This window comes from Lepus europaeus, chromosome 2, assembly GCF_033115175.1.
Source record: "Lepus europaeus isolate LE1 chromosome 2, mLepTim1.pri, whole genome shotgun sequence".
Lineage (NCBI taxonomy): Eukaryota > Metazoa > Chordata > Mammalia > Lagomorpha > Leporidae > Lepus > Lepus europaeus.
Genome location: NC_084828.1, coordinates 67,603,737 through 67,625,649, shown reverse-complemented (window position 1 = coordinate 67,625,649; position 21,913 = coordinate 67,603,737). Strand labels below are relative to the sequence as shown.

General features: G+C 38.0%; 1 protein-coding gene across 1 annotated transcript in view; it reads right to left on the bottom strand.

Moving 5' to 3' along the window:
* CD96 (CD96 molecule) overlaps positions 1 to 21,913 on the bottom strand; it is a 116,699-nt gene that overhangs the window by 43,112 nt on the left and 51,674 nt on the right. Inside the window, exons 6-8 of the mRNA XM_062207887.1 lie at positions 17,249 to 17,339; positions 15,575 to 15,760; positions 8,839 to 8,907 (exon numbers count right to left, since the gene is read on the bottom strand). Of these exons, the coding sequence (XP_062063871.1) occupies positions 8,839 to 8,907; positions 15,575 to 15,760; positions 17,249 to 17,339 (346 nt within the window). The remainder of the gene's footprint in view (positions 1 to 8,838; positions 8,908 to 15,574; positions 15,761 to 17,248; positions 17,340 to 21,913) is intronic.

Here is a 21,913-nt window from a genome sequence, read left to right as displayed (position 1 = left end):
AGAAATCAAAATGAAATATTACAAATGAAGAATTCAATAGATCAAATAAAAAATGCAGTGGAAAGCATTAATAACAGACTTGGTGAGGCAGAAGAAAGAATAAACTGAGTTAGAAGACAAATCTCTGGAAATTTTACTCATACCAAATAAAAGAAGAAGAAATTATAAAAATTAAAAAAAGCTGTCAGTATCTCTGTGTCCTCATTCAGAAAACGAGAATGATGTTTGTTCTGTCTACTGCTCACAATAAGGAAATAACCACACATTGCATTTTTTGTACAGACATTTCTAAATGACAAAAATAGTGACTTTAATTTGCCCACAAATTTTTTGCAGCTCTTCTCTTCAGTGGATAGAGTCTAATTCTCCTCCCCTTGAGGATAAACAGGACCAAGTGAATTGCTTCTACTGAACAAAATAAAGCAGAGATAGTCTAGGAGAAGATAGTTTTAAAAAATGTAAAGAGTGCAACCTCAGGGAAGAGTTAGGGAAAAAACAGTGGAGGAAATTCCACACAGGTTGAAGCTCCGAACACAGTTACTTATGTGGAGGATGAGGACATGCACAATTCATGACCCCAGCAGCCAAGAGCCTCTGCATCAGTGTTGGAGAGTGAGGTGAATCAGACTGAAACAGCCCAAGCAACTGGTAAAAAAGATGCAGGAAGAGCATAGAGGGAATCTGGCTTAGAGCCCCAGGGGGGATAGTGCACTTGACAAACTAGAGGAGAAAAAACAAAGTGTGGATATGTTTTCTCTCTCCTTGATCACCTTGCAGCAGCATCCTGTTATAAGCAACAGACAGCAGATGCCATTTTGGACATACTTAACAGATGTGCCAGCTTGTGTCCATGCCCAGGAATGAGCCAATTGGAGACTCCTGAGTCTAGTGGAGAGAAAAGACAGGGACTAGGTGCTCAAGACTGTGGGAGGCTTGTGTGCCAGGACTTTGAAAACACTGAAGCTATATGGGAGGACTCAGGGTGTGGCTGGGAATTTGGACAGTCATTGTGTGAAACACCACACAATCAGGGCTCCCTGGTTACCTGGTGAGGGACATTGCTGGGGAATCTGAGCTTGCACTGAGGACTGCACAGATCCTTTGTGTGGTCCTTGTAGCAGAGTGGATGAATAACATACCCACTGGGGCTAGCACCAGGCATTGGTCTTCTTTGAGGAGAGGAGCTCAGCTGACTCTAAGCCAGAAGACTAGAACAAACCTCTCCTCTGATAAAAAAAAAGAGGAGATTTACCACATCAAACCTGGGTGTGTTACCTCAGACCTTCACCCTAGAGAACTGACAGGGCTCCTTGGCCACACCCACCATAAACCTTTAGATATTCCCTGAAAAAAGACATTCTATAATCAACAGACATAGTCCAAAGATAAAAGCCACCACAACAAGAACAAAAAAAGAAGAAACCAATGAAGAATCTCCACAAATGCCAAATAACAAATGCACCAATTCAAGAACAAGAATAAGGAACACAACATGATGCCCCAAAAGAACACAGCACTTCAATACTAGATTGTGAAGGTAATGAGATGGAAGAAATGCCAGAAAAGGAATTAAAAAAATTGGTTGTAGGATTACTCAGAAGTAATCAGAAGCAAATGCAAGAACTAATGAAATCCATACATGACATGAAAGAAAATTTCTCCCATGAAATAGAGATCTTAAGGAGAAATCAAAATGAAATCTTGGAAATGAAGAATTCAATAAAACAAATAAAAAATGTAGTGGAAAGCCTTAACAACTGAATTGGTGAAGCAGAAGAAAGAATATCTGACTTAGAAGATAAAGCACAGGAAATTTTGCAGTCAGACCAAACACAAGAAGAAGAAATTAGAAAACTAAAAAAAATACTGTTTGTAATCTACAGGATACTATCATATGACCCAACATGTTGTGGGGGAGGTTCTAGAAGTTCCTGAAGGCATGCAAAGAGAGAAAGGATTAGAAGGACTTTTTAGTAAAATAATAATGGAAAATTTCCCTAATTTGGAGAAAGAAAGGGACATCCAAGTACAGGAAACACATTGAACTCTTAATATGACATGAAAGAAAAAAAATGTTCACCATGACACACTGTAATCAAAATCACCACAGTAAAACATAAGGGAAAGGTTCTAAAATGTGCACGAGAGAAACGCTGGATTACTTTCAGAGGATCTCTAATTAGACTCACCATGGACTTCTCATCAGAAACCATACAGGCTAGGAGAGAATGGCAAGATATAGTTCAAGTCTTAAGAGAAAAGAACTGTCAACCATACTTTCCATAACAAAAAGAAATTAAAAGAATTTGTCACCACCTGTCTAGTCCTGTAAAAGATGCTTAAGGATGTGCTGAGCATAGAAACACAGAAACATGCTCATCAATATGAAATAAAGTAAAGGAAGAATATCTCCCAGGAAAATTACAAAGGAAATCCAAAGTATAAAACAGAAATATTTTTGGAAAAGTGACAGGGCAAAGTCATTACTTATTAATAGTCACCTTGAATGTAAATGTCCTCAACTCTCCACTTAAAAGACACAGACTGACTGAATGGATTAAAAACAAAAATCATAAATTTGCTGTCTACAAGAAACACATCTCAGCGACAAAGATGCATGCAGACTGAAAGTGAAGGGATGGAAAAGGATATTCCATGCCAATAGAAACAAACAAACAAACAAACAAACAAAGAAAAACAGCTGGTGTAGTCATCCTAATAACAGACAAAATAGACTTTAACACAAAAACTGTTAAAAGAGACAAAGAAGTGCACTATATAATGATTAAGGGATCAATTCAATAGGAATATGTCATTACTATAAACATATATGCACCTAATTATAGGGCACCTGGATATTTAAAAGAAATGTTAAAGGACCTAAAGGGAGACATAGACTCAAATACAATAGTAATGGGGATTTCAATACCCCACTTTCAGCAATAGACAGATCAACCAGACAGAAAATCAGTATACAACAGCAGAATTAATTGACACCATAGACCAAATGGACTTAACAGATATCCACAGAACTGTTCATCCTACTATTGCAGAATATACATTTTTCTCACTTGTTAATGGAACTTTCTCTAGGATAGACAAATACTAGGCCATAAAGCAAGTCTCAGCAAATTCAAAAAATCGAAATCATATCATGCATCTTCTCAGACCACAATGGAATGAATCTGGAAATCAGCAACTCAGGAATCTCTAGAGCATATGCAAATACAATTTCCTTGATGAACATAGATGCAAAAATCCTCAACGAAATTCTAGCCATTGAATCCAACAACACATCAGAAAGATCATTTACGCAGACCAACTGGGATTTATCCTTAGTATGCAGGGATGGTTCAACATTTGCAAATCAATCAATGTGATAAATCACATTAACAAATTACAGAACAAAAACAGTATTATTATCTCAATAGATGCAGAGAAAGCATTTGATAAAATACAACATCATTTCATGATGAGAACTTTAAGCAAATTTGGAATAGAAGGAACATTCCTCAGCACAATCAAGGCATTTTATGACAAAACTCACAGCCAGAGTCATATTGAATGGAGAGAAGTTGGAAGCTTTCCTACTGATATCCAGAATTAGACAAGGATGCCCACTATCAACATTTCTATTCAATATAGTCCTGGAAATTTTAGCCAGAGTCATTAGACCAGAAAAAGAAATCAAAGGGATACAAATTGAGAAACAGGATATCAAACTATCCCTATTTTCAGATGACATGATTCTACATATGGAGGATCCAAAGGACTCCACCAAATGACTATTAGAATTCAGAGAAGAGTTTGGTGAAGTAGCAGGATATAAAATCAACTCACAAAAATCAAAAGCCTTTGTATACACAGACAATGGCACAGCTGAGAAAGAACTTGTAAGTTCAAATCTACTTACAATAGCTACAAAAAAATCAAATACTTTAGAATAAATTTAACCAAGGATGTCAAAGATCTATATGATGAGGATTACAAAACATTAAAGAAAGTAATAGAAGATACACAAAAATGGAAAAATCTTCCATGTTCATTGATTGAAAGAATCAATATCATCAAAATGATCATTCTTCTGAAAACAAATTACAGATTCAATGTGATATCAATCAAAATACCAATCTAATACCAGATCTAGATAAAATGATGCTGAAATTCATGTGAAAACATAGGAGACCCCGAATAGCTAAAGCAATCATATACAACAAAAACAAAGCTGGAGGCATCACAATATCATATTTGAAGACATACTACAGGGTAGTTATAATCAAAACAGCCTGGTAGTGGTACAAAAACAGATGGATAGACCAATGGAACAGAATAGAATCACAAGAAATCAATGCAAGCATCTACAACAAGTTTATATTTGATCAAGAAACTACAACCAATCCCTGGAGCAAGGACAGTCTATTCAACTAATGCTGCTGGGAAAACTGAATTTACACATGAGAAATATTAAACAAGATCCCTACCTTAACCTTGCACAAAAATCCATCAAAATGGATTAAAGACCTAAATCTATGACCTGATACCATCAAATTATTACAGAATATTGGTGAAACCCTTCAAGACATTGGCATAGGTAAAGAGTTCTTAGAAAAGATCCCAGAGGCACAGGCAATCAAAACTAAAAATTCACAAATGGGATTACATCAAATTGAGAAGCTTCTTTATTGCAAAAGAAACACTCAGGAAAGTAAAGAGGCAACAAACAGAATGGGAGAAATTATTTGCAAACTATGCAGTTGATAAAGGATTAACAACCAGAATATATAAAGAGATCAAGAAACACCACAACAACATAATCAACAACCCAGTTAAGAATGGGCCAAGAACTTACACAGACAATTTTCAAAAGAGGAAATCAAAATGGTCAACAGACACACGAAAAAATGTTCAGGATCACTAGGCATCCAAACAACAATGAGAATTCACCTCACCACAGTTAGAATAGCTTTCATATAGAAATAAACAAACAACAAATTCTGGTGTGGTTATGGTGAAAAAGTCACACTAATCCACTGTTGGTAGGAATGTAAACTGTTGAAACCACTATGAAAGACAGTTTGGAGATATCTCAGAAATTTGAATATGGACCCATCATATGACATAGCCATCCCACTCTTGGGAATTTACCCAAGGGAAATGAATTCATTAAATAAAAAAGTTATTTGTATCCCCATGTTTATTGCAGCTCAATTCACAATAGCTAAGACATGGAATCAACATAAATGCCAGTCAACTGAAGGCTGGATAAAGAAATTATGGGATATGTACCTTATGGAATACTACATTGTGGTTGAAAAAATGAAATCCAGTCATTTGCACCAATATGGATGAATCTGGAAAACATTATACTTAGTGAAATAAGCCAGTCCCAAAGGGACAAATACCATATATTCTCCCTGACCTGTGATAACTAATAGAGCACCTGCAAGGCAATCTGTAGAAGTGAAATTGACACTTTGGGAAACAATGACTTGTATAGCCCTTGTCTTGATTGTCAAGGAACATTTTTTTTCTCTTCTTAATACTATTTGTTGAACACTTTACTTAGCATAGAGTTAATCATATGTGTATAAAGTCAATTGAAAATACATTTCGGTAAAAAATAAGAGTGGGAATAAGAGAGGGAGAAGGAAGTTTGAGACTATAAAGCTATATAGTTTTGCAGACATTCCTACAGACTTAATTCTAAGGGTACAGTTTAAAATGTTGCCAAATCTCATTCAGCTAGGTGAAAAATACCAATCTTAACTGTTAAAGTGACTATATTAAGTGTTAAAGTGATCATATAGATAGGATTAAGTGTTAAAGGGATCATATAAATAGATCAAGTGTCTGGTAATAATGATAGAATTCAAAAGGAGAGAATGTTCCAACATGGGAAGCAGTCCACATAGCAGACTCATAGAATGACAATCGCTTTAAATAGCACTCTGATCTCAGAATCAGCCCTTAAAACATTCTGGTCTGGCTGAAAAGCCCATGAAAGCATTTCAGGCATGGAAAGCCAAGACACTGTGGCAAAAATTGTCCTACATGAAGGGTCTCTATGAGAGAGACCCAGTGGAAAGAAGTGACCATCAAAGGATGCACTTATCTTAAATGCAGGAGAAAACTTCCTTTTTGCTTATTGCCTTGTCTAAATACTGATGGATATTGTGGATTCAAAAGGCTTCCATTGCCTTGGCAGCTCATGTGAAGAACCTTGGTGATCACTGACGTCATAATAAGGATGTTAATTGTTAAGTTAACAACAGGAGTCACTGTGCACTTATTTCCCATGCAGGACGTCTGTCCTCAATGAGTTGTGTTATAAGAATTAACTGTAAAAATTGTTCTCAAACATTTGTGTGTGTGTGTGTATGCAAACTGTTGAAATCTTTACTTAGTACAGAGTTGGTCTGCTACATACAAAGTTAATTGAAAATTAATCTTAATGGAAAAAGGGACTGAGAATGGTAGAGGGTGGAGGAGGTGGGATGGGAGTAGGGTGGGAGGGCGGGTATGGTAGAAAGAATCACTATATTCCTAATGTACTTATGAAATTTGTACTCATTAAATAAAAGGTTTCTTTGGGAAAAATAAAAAATAATAAAAAATAAAGTAGAAGTGCAGGGACACACTTTTGGAGATGAATTCATATAAAAGTACTATGGCTTTCATCTTAGTTACTGTGTTTATTGAATTAGTCTGTGGGAAGCCAGCTCTACATTATATGCATATCCAGAAAAAGCCTGAACTGGTAAGGAACTGTGAACTCCTGCCAACATTCTTGAGCACAGGTGCAGATTCCTCAGTTCCCATCAAGCCATCAGATGACTGACGCTTCAGTCAACAGCTTGATCACACCCTTTGGAAGAACCTGAGTTAGTGCCACCCAGCTAAGCTACTCCTGGGTTCCTGATCACCAGAAAACTTTTAGACAGTATATGTTTCATACATTGCTAAGTTTTGATGTTATTTTAAAGAATTAATGGACAACTAGTAAGAGTACTTCAGAGATCTGAGGTAATATCATGGAATATGCTGCTTGCTGTATGAGAAATGCCATAATACACTATAGTTTATACTGAATGATGAGCTAAAAGAGGAAGGAAAAGGAACTTCAAAAAAAGCAGAGAAAAAGAAAAATTATAAAACACTAACAAGGAAAAATCAGAAGGATGTAAAATTTTTGATGGGTGATTTCTAAACTTTTATCATTGTCCCACCTGCCTTGTTTTCTGAGAGCCATCAATTTATGACAGTGACTGCAAGCTGCACTCCAAAGGCTACTGGCTAAAGGAATTGTTCATTCCTACTTATTGCTTTTGTTTTATTCCATTTTCATTTCTCAACTTGAGCTAAAATTGAAAGTTTTAATTAAATAATAAATGAAAGTCATACTTCCACTCTACATAGAATGTAAGGTTTTTGTATTAGAGATGTCACCAAGGTTCTTTGTTAACATAAAGGCCAGGGACACAGGAATTTATGATTTGTTGGCACCAATGCCAAATTCTGAGAGCACTGCTGTTCCTCTGCCATAGCAACACTAACCCAGGCTGACCTTCATTATTAATGATGCCACAAAGGAGAGGTCTGGATTCATCATCCTCACCAGTGAGCTTTGTCATTGAACCAGAACAAATTTCCATTTAAAATGATCTAACTATATTTGGCACACAAGATCCCCACTTACAACCAATTTCTTAAACTCCCTACTGTGAATATAGTTGTGGAGGAGGACTGTCCATTTATTAGTCTGTTTAATAATGAATACAGAATTTAAATTGCCTACTGAATATTATTTACCCTGATTTTCCTAGGGCAAGTAAAGGAACTTGGCAGCCATGAAAATAGTACTTAATATGTTTATCTAAAATGTTACAACTAAGTTTGCTAAAAATTTTTCATTACCTGCTTGGTTAAAAGGTTAATAGCTAATGGAAAGAAAAAAATATTTGAAGCAGCACGCCCAAGACCCAAGGATCTGCCTCTTGCTCCAACTGAGCAAGAGTAGATCTGAGGACCTGCCTCTTCTAGCGCCAACCTCCTCTCAAGTTGCAACTCCAGGAACCACCATCTCTGCATTTATTTTCTCTGGGACCAGATAACAGATTTTGGTGATTAGCTCCTTGTTGGTGACCACCCATAACTTCTCAGATACTCAGAATTAGTCCACTGGGGTCCATCTGGTTGATTTGCACCTGTTGGCCTCCTATGCTTACCCCTCTCAGGGCTGGAAGGCATTAGATACTTATTCTGTGATTTGTCAGAGAAGAGGTCTCAGGGCATCCAACACCTCTTGAAGATGCAAAACCAGTGCATCAGTTACAGCCTCTCTCAGGATGCACAGGCACTATCTCAAGGTGAGTGGTTCAAATCCCTGATGCTGAGACACTACTGTAGCCCTGGAAAAGAACCAGAACCAAGCCAATTTACATGCTCTGGGTTCTGCCTGTACAACTCCCATCTCTATGCCTTCTTGGGGAGCCACTTCCCAAGTGAGAGGATGAAATTCATCAAGATGATGATGACCAACTGACTGACCTCTGGGCTGGTGGTCCCCAAGCCAGCTGGACTAATGCCTCTTGGGAAGGCTCACCCTACAGCATGAATAGGAATTGCCAGAGCTCAGTGTCTTGGTGGGGGTCGGGGCTCTGCACTTCCTGATATCAGGGTTTCTGCATTAGCTGCTCACTCCAGCTTTGAGACATCTTTTTAACAACCCTGAAGCCCTTTTCCCAAGCCTTAGACAAAATAGAAATAAAGGCTTTTGCAGAAGCTGAACAGAAAAAAAAGAGAGAGAAATAAAGAAAAGTAGTGTGAAAACGTTCTTACTTGTAGGAGATATGCTGTTGGTAGATTCTGTAACACTGAATGTAGCATCTACTGGGGGAGCCACAGAATCTGAAAGGACAACAAAGATACCTACAATGAACAAAATACTGTAATAGAAAGATATTGAATTAGCTCCTAACATTTCATTATTCATCATCTAACAAATCAGTACTGAGGAACTGTTATGCACAAGGTAGTGGGGATGGGACAGTGAATGAGAGACATGGGATTGTCCATAAAGAGCACACAGTAGAAACAGGTAGCCAGGCACTGCCCTGAGTGCTGTGCTCATGGAGGAGCAGGGTACCAGGGGAATACGGTGAAGGGGTACTGGTCAAAATCAAGAGGTTTGGGAAAATTTCCTGGAGAAAAGGACATTCACCAAGACCATTATAGCAGTCAATATTTTAAAGTGCTTGAAAAGTAAACATACTATTTACAAAATCCATAAACTCCCCAATACTTTTCAATTGGCAAGAGTAGAAACAATGATGCAATTATCAAATTCAATATAACACCAGTATTTAAGATTTGTAGTATCAGTCTGCTTTCCCTAAAGTTTCAAATTTTGCTTTTGTTTGGCTACAACTTTTCTTTGCATGTATGTTTGGGAGGAGTGATGCTGAAATAGAGGTTAGAATTCATTGTTTTACTTATATTTTTTATTCATGATTAATTCCTTAAGTTCTTATCATTTTATTTTAGAACAGTCCTATTATTAATATAAAACAATTTACAAATGTCAGAAGGATATTTTTATTTTATTTTTAAAAAAGATTTATTTATTTATTTGAAAGTCGGAGTTACATAGAGAGGCAGAGAGAGGGAGAGAGGTCTTCCATCCAATGGTTCACTCCCCAGTTGGCCGCAATGGTTGGAGCTGCACCAATCTGAAGCCAGAAGCCAGGAGTTTCATCCAGGTCTCCCATGCGGGTGCAGGGGCCCAAGGAGTTGGGCCATCTTCTACTGCTTTCTCAGGCCATAGCAGAGAGCTGGATTGGAAGAGGAGCAGCTGGGTCTCAAACCAGTGCCCATGTGGGATGCCGGCGCTTCAGGCCAAGGCATTAACCCACTGCGCCTCAGCGCTGGCCCCAGATATTTTTACTTTAGAAACACATGGGTTGAATGTGGATAGGTGACTTTGAGACTGGAGGATTTTGTGACTTTTCTAGATATAATGTCATCAGATATAATTCCACAATCAGATGATCTATGTCAATTACTTACATATTTAGAGTTATACTGCTGGTTTTCTATTCTATAATTTACTTTTATTTACTTTAAAGGACAAATACATACTGCTTAATTATGTCACCTGATAGGAATTTGTTTTGTGATCTAGATAAATCTGTTTTATTCTCATTCTTGGTAATATTGTCATTGCTGTTGGTTCAAGATAGTGCTCACAACTGATTCTGACTGGCTTTCATATATAAGAGCATTTCAAAATGTTCATGGAAAAATGCAATTAAAATAAATTTATCTTGGTGCAAATTTTTTTTGAAATCCATGTGTAGATTTAAAACTATCCATTTTCCATGAAATTTTTCAAGATCCCTCATATGCCTGGGTTTCAATTTTTTGCACCAAAGCAAACTTATCTTTTAATGCGATTTTCCATTGACTTTTAGAAATGTTCTCATATGATTTCATTTTGTTAATCTCTGAGGAGATTGGGGATAGTTACATGCAGAGTGTATCAGATTAACAAAATAGCCTTCTTCCCCCATACCATCTTAAATACGTTTGAATTCTTCTACATAAAATACAAATCTGGTCATGCTTTGGCTCCTTATTACACTCTACTTCTAATGTTCCCTATCATCTTTCCCATCTTTCTCAAATCATACCCTTTATACAATGGTGATATTTCAACCCAATATACTCAACATGTTTGTGTATATACTCAATATACTCAAACACATTATACTCTACATGATTTTTGGTTTTGGTTTTGGTTCATGATTTTTTTCTGACATTTTTCCATCCTCAAATTTCTCTTCTCAAACTTAAGGAGGTATGGGAATTTGTAATGTGCTCATCTCTCCATGTTTATTGCAGTAAAGGTCTTATCAAACTATTTCGTTAAGTATGGCATTTAAGATGAGTAATTGTTTCATTTCCCACTGTCTTTCTGGATTCAGACAAATGAAAGTGGATGAATCAATGCATACAAATCTATTCTTAACATTTGAAGAAAGACCAAGTGCATATCTGACTACTGGTCACCATCAACATAATTTTTCAAAGTAGCACCTTAATAAGATGAGCCATGGATCTGAAAAATAATAGCTTTTTTGTATAGACTGATTGGAGTGTAAGGTAGAAAACTGTGATGCACGGTCAAATTCTGCCTATTGTCTCTGTGTGTAAATAAAGTTTTATAAGAACACAGTCTTTCCATTTGTTTACTTATTGTCTATGGTTGCTTTCTTACTGCAGTGACAGAGTAATTCAGATAGTGACCATACAGTCCTCCATGCCTTCACAGTAAACGTTTTTCTACTCCTGGCCTAGAAGATACTGATAGGTCCTGCTTAATCTCAGATTTCCACAACAGGAAACATTTATTTTTCATTGGTTGAACATTTCTGTTTTAGGATACTATTCTGCCATATCTCAGCATGAAATGGTGTCTCTGTGAGGGGGGGCTCGGCTTCACAGCACATCTTGAGATGCACACTTTGCCCCATAACAAAGGTAATTTCAACATAAAACCTGAAGCCAAAAGATGTCTGGTTTTGGATTGAACTGTGAAGTAGAAATTATAGTGTGGTCCAAAAAACAAAACAAAACAAAAAATTCTGAGAGTATGGAAAGGAGTGATGAAAACTTAAGAGGAAGAAATGATTTGCCAAATTCTAATGCTAGTTAGAACACTTCAGCTAGTTTTCGGAATGTTGCATTTACCATACAGTTATAAGGGTTGAACAGCTGACCTAAAACATCATCCATTCCCTTGTATGTCTGCTATGACCTCTTGGACAGCAGCAGCCATGGGCCTGTCCCACAGGGAAGGTAGTTCATTTCTGTGGCTTCCTTGTAGCTTGTATCAGCTCTCGTCTGGTACACCTAGAAATGAACCAAGTCCCAGAGTGTGGCAGGTGCTGTCTTCACAAAAGAAGTTCCACAAACCAGCAGAATAGGCTTGTCTTTGGATCTTGTTGGAAGTGCAAAATCTTGGGTCCCGCTCTAGATTTACTGAAGTAGGACATGTGTTTTTAATGCGATGCTTGGTTGATTTATATGCATGTTAAAGTTTTCTACTGATACACACAGGACCCCCAGGATCAATCATGGGTATGAGGCTGGCTGCATATGGGAAGTCTTGAAACAAGAAATATTTGTCTGGCATTTCCTATCCCACCTGAATGTTCAGTTGTCATCTTGTCCCATTATTGAGAAATCCCATTGCACTCCTCTTTCCTCATCACACTCAAACCTCCACCCAGGCCCCATCACACACACACACACGTCATCATCATCATCAATCCTCTCTCTCTCTCTTTCTGTTCAAAATGGCTTCAGGTCAACAATTAGAGTTGGAAATCTACTTAGTAAATGAATTTCAGTCACGGCCAAGGTGAGCCAGGATATTGCTCAGCTGAGTGGAAATTTCACTCAGCTTTTGGGTAAAAAAAAAGTCTCCTTTCTCATAAAACACAAAAACAAACAATAGCAAAAACAATGAAACAAACCTCAAACTCAACTCTGAGCATGGCAAAAAGACAAAACTCTGCATTGCTACCATTCTGACTGGTGTAAGAAAGGGTTTTTTTTTTTTTTTTGTAACTACTATTGGATTCACAGGAATTCTGCAGCCACTGATGCTCAAAGAACAGCATGAAGAGCCACTGATCAACCTTACCTTGTTCCTATCCCTTTTCTGAATTCTCTAGCACAGAAATCACGGAGTGCTTGAACTTCTTGGGAGACAAGGTGTAGGTGGGGAAGGAAGCATCTCAGAAGGCTGTTACCTTGCAGTCTCCAATATCATTACCCTTCTCTGGGAACACAAGGGAGCCAAATTCTTGCTGTTCCCTCACTAAATCTCCTTTCTCCCCTGTCATATTCTCAGATATGTCTCAGGCTCTCATCCTCAGAGGTGGCAGGCTTTTCTTCTGTGTTTTTATCTCTGAATATTGTCCACAGTAGTATAACCTGGTAGGCAATGTCTAATGCAGCAGGTATCAGACGTCTGCTCTGGACTTCAGAAAGTATTCTGCAGTACTCCTCTGGTGGAGCAGATGTTTGGAAGTATGTTTGTAAGAACTTTTAACACATGGGCAAAATGAAACAGTGATAGATTTGCTTCCTAGAGACTGGGCTGCATCTTCGAAATCATTCACAAACATAGGTCTGAGTGTGACCAGAAGGTAAGCTGTAATTTACGGAAACTGAAACATTTAGGGCTTATTATCTTTAATAGTTGCTCATAAAGGAGATTTGCAAGTTTAAAATTAACCACCTGCTCAGAGCCTAAAATTATACTAGATCGAGGACTTCCCTATAAAATTACAGTAAATTTTGTATATCAATATCAGTGTGCCTCTTTATTATGCTAAAAATATTCATGATTTTCTGATCTTGAAGTCAAGTAGAGTTTGCAACTTACATGATACTATTTTTTGGATCTGTTTCTAAAATATAGAACAGGAAAGTAGGGTTATCTTCAGGACCTTGAGATATGAGGATCTTAGCTAATATCCTTGGAGCCTTCCAAAGTCATTGGCTACTCTGGATGAGAACCAATTAACTTCATATTGTTCCAAGAGTACTGTCCCACTCATGTCTTAGAGTGAAGTGTCCTTATTCCTGAGGGAATTGGATGAAGGTGGAAAAGGCTGTTTAGAGTAAATACATCACAATTTCTGATGGTTAACTGAAACGTCACAGGATGATGCATTCATCCATGTACATGTACACACAAGGAGGGCTGCAGGGGAGAGGCAATCTGGCATCAGAATGGCACCTGCGTCTGGGTCACGGGGATATATGTGTGCTGAGACATGAGCTATTCTTCATTTAATGCTCCCATAACAAAACCACTACATTTGTGGAAAAGCCAGGCAGGGCCCATCTAGCAGACTATGTTCTTGGAACAAAGGAAAACTCTTTCCCTCATGAATTGTTGTGTGTTTTTATGAGTATGTGATAGACTACAATATCTATGAAAATAGCAGGGTGCTCACTATGCTTTGAATAGGATTTGTCTCCTGCACTCATGAAGATATTTAAAGTTGAAGCCCTAAAGTTGTATGTGACTGGTACTAGGAGGCTGTAAACATAATTCAATTATGATGTTTAGAAGGTGGGCCTACTGAGAAGTCCTTAGGTCAATGGGGATGTGTTCTTAGAAGACAGTTTTCATGAGAGGGTTGGTTATGAGTTGAACCCAACTGCTCTCTCTTCCTAGCTTGATATGTGATGCTTTCTCTGCACACATTCTGGCGATGCATCCTTCAGTGTCACCAGAGAGAAACCCATCTGAAAGGGCTGCTTGATCTTGCACTGTGAACTCCAAAGCCATGAGCCAAAATGAGCCTCTCTTTTCATAAATAGCTTGTTATAGGTATTTTGTTATAGTGATGAAAATCTGACGAATACCGTGGTTGGAGAGGTTGATTGTCCTATGAAGTTGTAACAATGATTTGAGAATCTATTTAAACTTTATTAGATTACTATTAAATATGTATGTTTAATAGTTATTAATAGAATTTTCTGTTCATCTACTTTTTTTTTTTTTTACATGTTGTATTATGCTTTGAATTTGTAATTTACAGCATGGTTCCTAAGACAGGGCAAATATATACAAACATTAAAGAAGCCAAATAAACTTCAACAGATGTTTATTTCAATTATTTAAGAACAAATATAATATCATAAAGTATAACTTATAGTTTTAGCTGGATAGAATCAGTACTTCCCATGGGTGCAGTAATACATTTTTCACACAGTTCGGAAGAGACCATTCTTCCTAGAAGACAACCACTCTAAGGCCCTAAAAGAATATCATTTGTCTATAACCACCCACATGTATGAGCCCTTCTTATGTGCTGATGTTGTGCTAAAGACATCTGGGTTTTCTATTTTATTTAAGTCCAATTTGAATCCAATTGATTGTACAAATTCTCAGCATTCCCATATTTAAAGTGAGGAGATTGGAACTCAGAGGTTAAAGGCTGTCCAAAGACACAGAGCAAGGAAACATCAAGGAATGGTTGGAATTTAAGAAGTTAGCTATTAGAGCCCACATTCCTAGATCCATCAAAATCCCATTAAAATGGCTCCTTCTCCCCGCTGATGATGGAGCCTTATTGAATAGTAAGTGATATCCAGTATTTCCAATCTCCATTTCACTATCCATATTCAACTGTAACTTTGAAACCTAAATATTTGTAAATAATGGATGCATTCATCAGTTACTACGCTTCTTTGGTATCGCCAGCACTATGCTAGAGGTAAGGAATATAAAGGGAAATAATCATTGTTTACTATTATTACTGGAGCCAGCACTGTGGCGTGGCAGGTATCTACTTTTTAAATCTTAAGACATTCTTTTCAGTAGAATCATAGTTTGTCACAAAGATCTGATATTTTGAAACATTAATTTTGAATTATGTACAGAGTTTTTGGGATTAAAACACTGTAGCAGTAATTGGTGTTCTATAAGACATGTTTGAACATATGTCAAGTTTTGCTAATCCTTGTTGACATTTTAAGATAGACAGCTCACCCCAGGAAATAGTGATCCTTTCCGAGATGGTCCACACTTTATTTCCAGGGACCGGAGACAGAGCTGCACACCAAATGGTTAGGTTGTTTGATTGGGCTGACTGATTACCACGCACACTTGTTAAAACAGACTTCAGTTCCAAAAATCCACCCTTGCCTTTTCTCTCTTCATTAGTAATGTGTATTCCTAAAAGACAGATAAGAACAGGAGTAGTCACCAACATTTTCTGCACGAGCTGTATGCTGATGTCCAGGCTTTCGTTATGAATATATGATAACGAAGGGTCTAACATTGTCAAGCTGTGGCTTCTGTTCAGACAAGGTCACTTCCAGCAGACTAGAGATTAACTTGAGCTGTTGGCTCAGGCTACTGGATGGCACTGGTTCATGGCCAGGTGGGAAAGGTGTTGATTAATAATGTTACTTTGTGACCATGCGTGGGAGGGGTTTGGCTGCAGATCCTCTCATCTTCTCAGTATTGTTTATTCATAGTAGTGAAGGGGATGATTCACACCTGATCTGAGTTTGGGACGGCTCTTCTGGGGACACTGCTGGTTATGGATCTGTAATGTACCTATTTTTGTAGGTAAATATTTTTAAAATGAGTCAATAACAAACCAATAAACAAAAGCATCAAGTGAGTATTATAATCATCCTTCAATATAAGCTTTTAATTTTATCAATTAAAAATAATCAAGCAGCAGGAAATGCATGGCTCAGTCATTTTAATAATACATTGACTCAGGAGAAAGGCTATCGTCCAGGCAGGTGATCACTGCAGTTAATCTGGAAGAAGCCATCATGGTTACCACCTGTGAAAAATACAGCTTTGTGAATTATCAGCTGAGCTTGTCTCGGTGTGTGTTTCTGCTCCAGGAACTTTTAATTCTCCCTGTGAGTATGTGCCTTGTTAAGGAGCCAAGTCCTTCACATCCATTTCCTTGAGGGCCCCTCCCAACACTTGCCCTAGATTCTTACAAGAAAATGTAGAAATTATTTTGAGATGGATTTAAGGCAGTGATGCTAAGTTATTTGAACACAATGTATTGAAAGAAGAGAGCAACGAAAGAATAGGTGGCTATATTACAAAGTCCTAGAATTTATAAATAAGTGTATGTTGAATTAAACTTTTTTGTTATCACTTAGGAAATGTCTGAAAATTTTTAAAAATTTTATTTGAGAGGAAGAGAGAGAGAGAGAGAGAGGAGAGAGATAGAGAGCGAGCACACCCATCCACTGTTTCATTCCCTAAATTTCCAGGACAGCCCAGGAGCAGGGAATTCAGTCCAGGCATGAGGCAGGAACCCAGGTGCTTGAGCATTTACCAATAGGCTGTGTTAGCAGAAGCTGGTGTCAGAACCCAAGCCAGAGCTGGGGCTAGGTATCAAATCCGTACTCTCTTAACCATTGGACCAAAAGCCCTCCCCCGAATACCTGTTTTTACAATGAAATGAAAGTGTTGTGATGAAGTCAATTGTATTCTTTCATTCTGAGAAATTTTACCCTTACCTCCATGGAGGACCCAGATAAAGTATTAGAAAATGATATCTGGTAGGAAAGATGACATTTTATTTGGAATGAGAAGTGTTCTTAAATGCAAAGGTCAAGCCTGGGCAATGATACTTTCTCAAGTTCATCCTTTGTCATACCCATTTCCACTGATTTGTTCCCTTACCTTCATTTCCATCTTGAAGGGATCTTCCGTCTATAAACCATGTGAGATTTGCTTTGGGAAATACATTCTTTAGCGAGCAGGTAAATGTTCTCTGAGATAAAGGGAGACCAGAAAAGGATTATTTGCAAATTCAGAGAAATTAGTTTTCTTTACATCTCCACCACTATTCAGGAGACAAATTGACAATAGCAGAGCCTGGGCCAGGCCAAAGCAGGGGCTGCAAATTCAATCTAGGTCTCCCAAAAGGTATTGATCTGCAGGAAGCTGAAATCAGGCGAGGAGCTTGGACTCAAAGCCTGGCACTCTGATGTGGGATACAGGCACGCCAAATGCTGCCTTAAGCTCTGCACAACCCCCTACCCTCATTTTCTCCATTTCCAACTGGACAGCTACAAGGCAGTGCCTACCTTCAAAAGAGTCTGTGTTTATGTGTGGATTATGAATTAGCTATAATAGAGATGCTATAAATATATGGCTAGAATCCTAGATCAATTTAGGAATCTAGGACTGAGACCTGCAATGGGATGTAACTGGTTAAGCCTCCACCTGTAGCACTGGCATCCCATGTGGGCACCAGTTCAAGTCCTGTCTGCTCCACTTCTGATCCAGCTCCCTGATGATGGTCTGGGAAAGCAGCGGAAGATGGCCCAGGTTCTTGGGCCTCTGCATCCATGTGGAAGACCTGGAGGAAGCTCCTGGCTCCTGGCTTCAGATTGGTCCAGCTGTTGCAGCAGTTTGGGGAGTGAACCAGTGGACAGAAGACCTCTCTCTCTGTGTTTGTAACTCTGTCTCTCAAATGGATAAATAAAATCTTAAAAAAAGAATCTAGGGCAATACTGATATTAAAGTGTAGATCCTGAATTCTAAGAAAAGTAAAATTGTAACTCTTCGTAGATTGAATAAAAGAGTACTATGGAAATGAAAGTACCAGAGGAAGGAGTTAAAGCAGGAGGAGGCCAGAGAAGAATATTCTTTTAGATTAAAAGCTGAAACTGATCCACACATGATTTGCTTCCCAAGTAATGTCAAATACTATTTGCAGTATGAGTTATAGAACTATTTTATGTAAATAACTTACTTTTTGCTTATAAAAAGTTTTTCTTATTTTATATTTTATCATCTTAAGCATATAGGAGGGGCACAGCATGACTTATTACTATGCTTTATTATCATTTGACAGATGAGAAAATCCAGGTACCAAGTGCTTAAAAGAATGAAAAGAAATTAATGGCATAATTAGGAACTGTGTCTCCTCAAGAAGAGTCCAATATACTTCCTGATAAAACACACTGTTCTGAAGTTTAAAAAGTGGGAGAACAGGTAGTTATATTAATAAAACAGAGAACTTATGCTGGGTTGGTTATATTTTATTTCTTTACCAGTGCACCAAACACTCACCCCACATATTTTATGTCTAACTCTGCATTTATTCTTTGGGGGATGATGCTTCAGCCTGGTGAAAATATCTAATACGATTTATTGGATATTCATTATTTTATCTGAGACCCTATAAAATTATAATCTCATTTGTAGTTATTGACTTTCTTATCCAGAGATATATATATTTTACATATCGCTGGCTCTAGTTCTTATCTCCTAAATATTTTCCACAATTGGTGACTGTACTTCATGTCAAGGAATGAGAAATTAACTGAATTTGGATGCTTGGGTGTCGATCCACAACCTAGTTACTCCCAAAGGGTTTGGGCCTATAGAGATGAGAAAACAGACTCAAGGATACTGAGTAACATTTTTTTTCCTGATGAGATCCTACTGAGGGGCAGTTTACCATCCCTTAGTACATTGCTGTGGAAATCCCAAAAACTCAAGAAGGTCATTAAAGGAAGTTACCTATCACACTTAAGAGAGTAGAGGCAAAGACTTAGTTTTTATTACTTCCACTCATTCAACACTTGTTTTATACAGATAATGGGATGCATGCATGTAACAGGGATGTGGATCAATGGAATTATGTCATGTTCTCCCTTAGAAAATTGAAAGTGAAGCCAAGTACTCTTAAAAATATTTTTACTAAGTGAAATAACTCATATCATTTAATCTGCTAATATACCTAAGATTGATTTTTATCTTCAGTTGAAAGGATTTAGAGGCATAGGAGATGTGATTTTAAAAAAAATGGTGCAGATATTTGCATTCAATCAAGTGCCTTCAACCATTCTCATGACTCTTCCCCTGTTTTCAGATAACCCACCCAAAAATGATGATGTGGTCATACCAGCAACAAGTGGGAGTCACCTTATTTGAAAACACAACTGTATCCCTCACTGAAGGAATCTCTTATCAACTTCTAAAAATGTTAAAAAGATTTGACTTGTGGATTCTTTGGTTTCACATTTTCTAGAATGATTCAGGTTTCAAATATTTGGTGCTATCTCCAGATTCTGTGTTGTAAGGTTTGCATTAGGAATATGGTTCTTGTCCTAAAATCCCTCTCAGTCTCTCTAAACTTGAAAAGTCATAGGCTAAAGTAATTTAACTTGAGGCCAAATGATTTTGCAAATGTCAAACATATACAGTTTTGCTGAGTCATCGGATCTGTTTTTATTTGGGAGTTTCTACTCGGCCTAAGTGAATAAGCAGAAAATATATGACAAATCTGAAAAAGTAAGAAGTAGCTACATACAAGGGTATATGTGCACACGCATACATGCTTCTCATCCAAGGAGTCACCACAAGTCACACTCCTTGTGTGCTGGTTGTATGGACAGAAAATCCAAATAATTGGTTTTTATAAAATTATTTTAAGTACATGTGGAATAAGTGACGAATAGCACAAAGAATTATATAGTAAGTGAAGTTATGTGGGCAGAGAGAGACAGGCATGAATTCTCCAGGTGGTCTATGTTGAGACGTAGTGGGAAATTCTTGAAGACAAATGGATGGGAGTGGGTTCCTTGGCAGAGAATCTGAGGCCCAAGTAGAAGCTGGGCATGTTTCCCTAGAAGCAGAAGGAAGGCAGTGGACGGTTGGAACATGATGAACCTGATTGGTCAGATAAAATGACCCCAAGTCAGACTCTAATGCTGATCATTTCCTTCTTCCCACAGATGAAATGCTGAAGTCATGACCACATGTATGTTAACCTACATTAAATTTGTCTAAGCTTGAACAGTACCTTTTCCAAAAGGCTTTTCTTTATAGTTGCTTTGAAAACATTTAGCTTTTTACTCTAGAGAGGGAAATCTTAAAACAAACAAATGAACAGTTTCTCTATTTGCTTGCCAATTCTTTGTTGGTGTTTGAAATATTTTATCCTCTTTTTCTCCCATTTCAAATTTAACATCAGTCTCTACATATTTTCTGCTATGCCATTTCTATCTTTTAAACTATATTGCAAATTATTTTCTTCCATCAACACCTTCTATAAAATGTTCTTGTCTTCTCTTAGGTTTTCCTTCTCACGTTTATGTATAAATAATATATATGCAACTATATATGCATAAATAATATATATTTTGCTTAAGCGGTCATTATTCCCTCCCTTCTGAGAGTAGAGGCCGATCACATTTTAGCTTTTCCGCTTGTAGTTACATAATATCATAGACAGCATTCAAAATCTGTTACACACTTTGCCGTATTTCCTTGAATTTCACGGGTTTTCTTTCACTTAATCTTTGCTTTCCTGCAAGCTCTTTGGCTTTTCTACTCATTGTATTTACAGCAGTCGCTGATGCCAGACCCAAAATCAAGACTCATGGTCTGAAAATGTGGTAAAATACTTGAAGCCACAGGTGTCTTGATGCATGCAGTTTCTTTCTCATATTTTGGTCTTCTCCCTCCTTCAATGTCTTCGGTTGAGAGGGCAGCTAATTCAGTCATGGAGTAACAGAAATAAGGCTTGGAGGTGCTTGACAGAGTGTTTTGCTGTATGACACTTGCCAGGAACATCCTTTTGGTGGTGGAAAGGATGAGGAAAGAATTTGCACCTGTGTCTAAGTGTTGCAGAGAAACCCAACAGAGACACACCCACTTGGAGACAAACCCTCCTGGAAGTGGGAGGATACCACAAGTGGAGGTGCCCTCCTCCTGGGGGTAGGAGCCAGCTAATTTGCCAGGGTGTGAGGCAGCTCAGTCACTCTGCACCAGAGGGCTCAGACACAAGTTCAGAGCCTTGCTTGCCTGTAAGTACTCACTTGTAACTACGGGGTAATTTTCTGTTTGGGGTTGCAAAGTTTGATGGATAAAGCTCTCACTCACTGATGAACTGATGCAGAAAGGAGAAAAATAAGCCTTTTTTGATATGCAGCATAATTTTCCATTTATATGTTTACCTTTAAAATGGTATAAATAAGCCAAACATCTGGCATAAGCCATTTTGGGAAGATTTCATTGGCTGTTGGTTTTGCAGGTGGTTGTGCCAGGGAAGATGGAGTGTGGTGAACTGCTTGCTGAGGACAAAGAGGCAACACCATGTCTGTGCAGATGTGCCGCACATCTGGCTCCTTGCACTGAACACAGTGAGGCCTGCTGCTTGGAAGCCCAGCTTTAGAAGGACTGCCTTAGGGACAAAGTGATCTCACGCTGGGAAGCATTCTATCCAGATGCTGGCAAGCTTGCAGCTTCTGGAGTACTTGGTACAACCGGGAAGCTGCATTGCTTCCTATATCAGCATCCATCTGCACTTGCTTTTCCCTACTCTGAGGA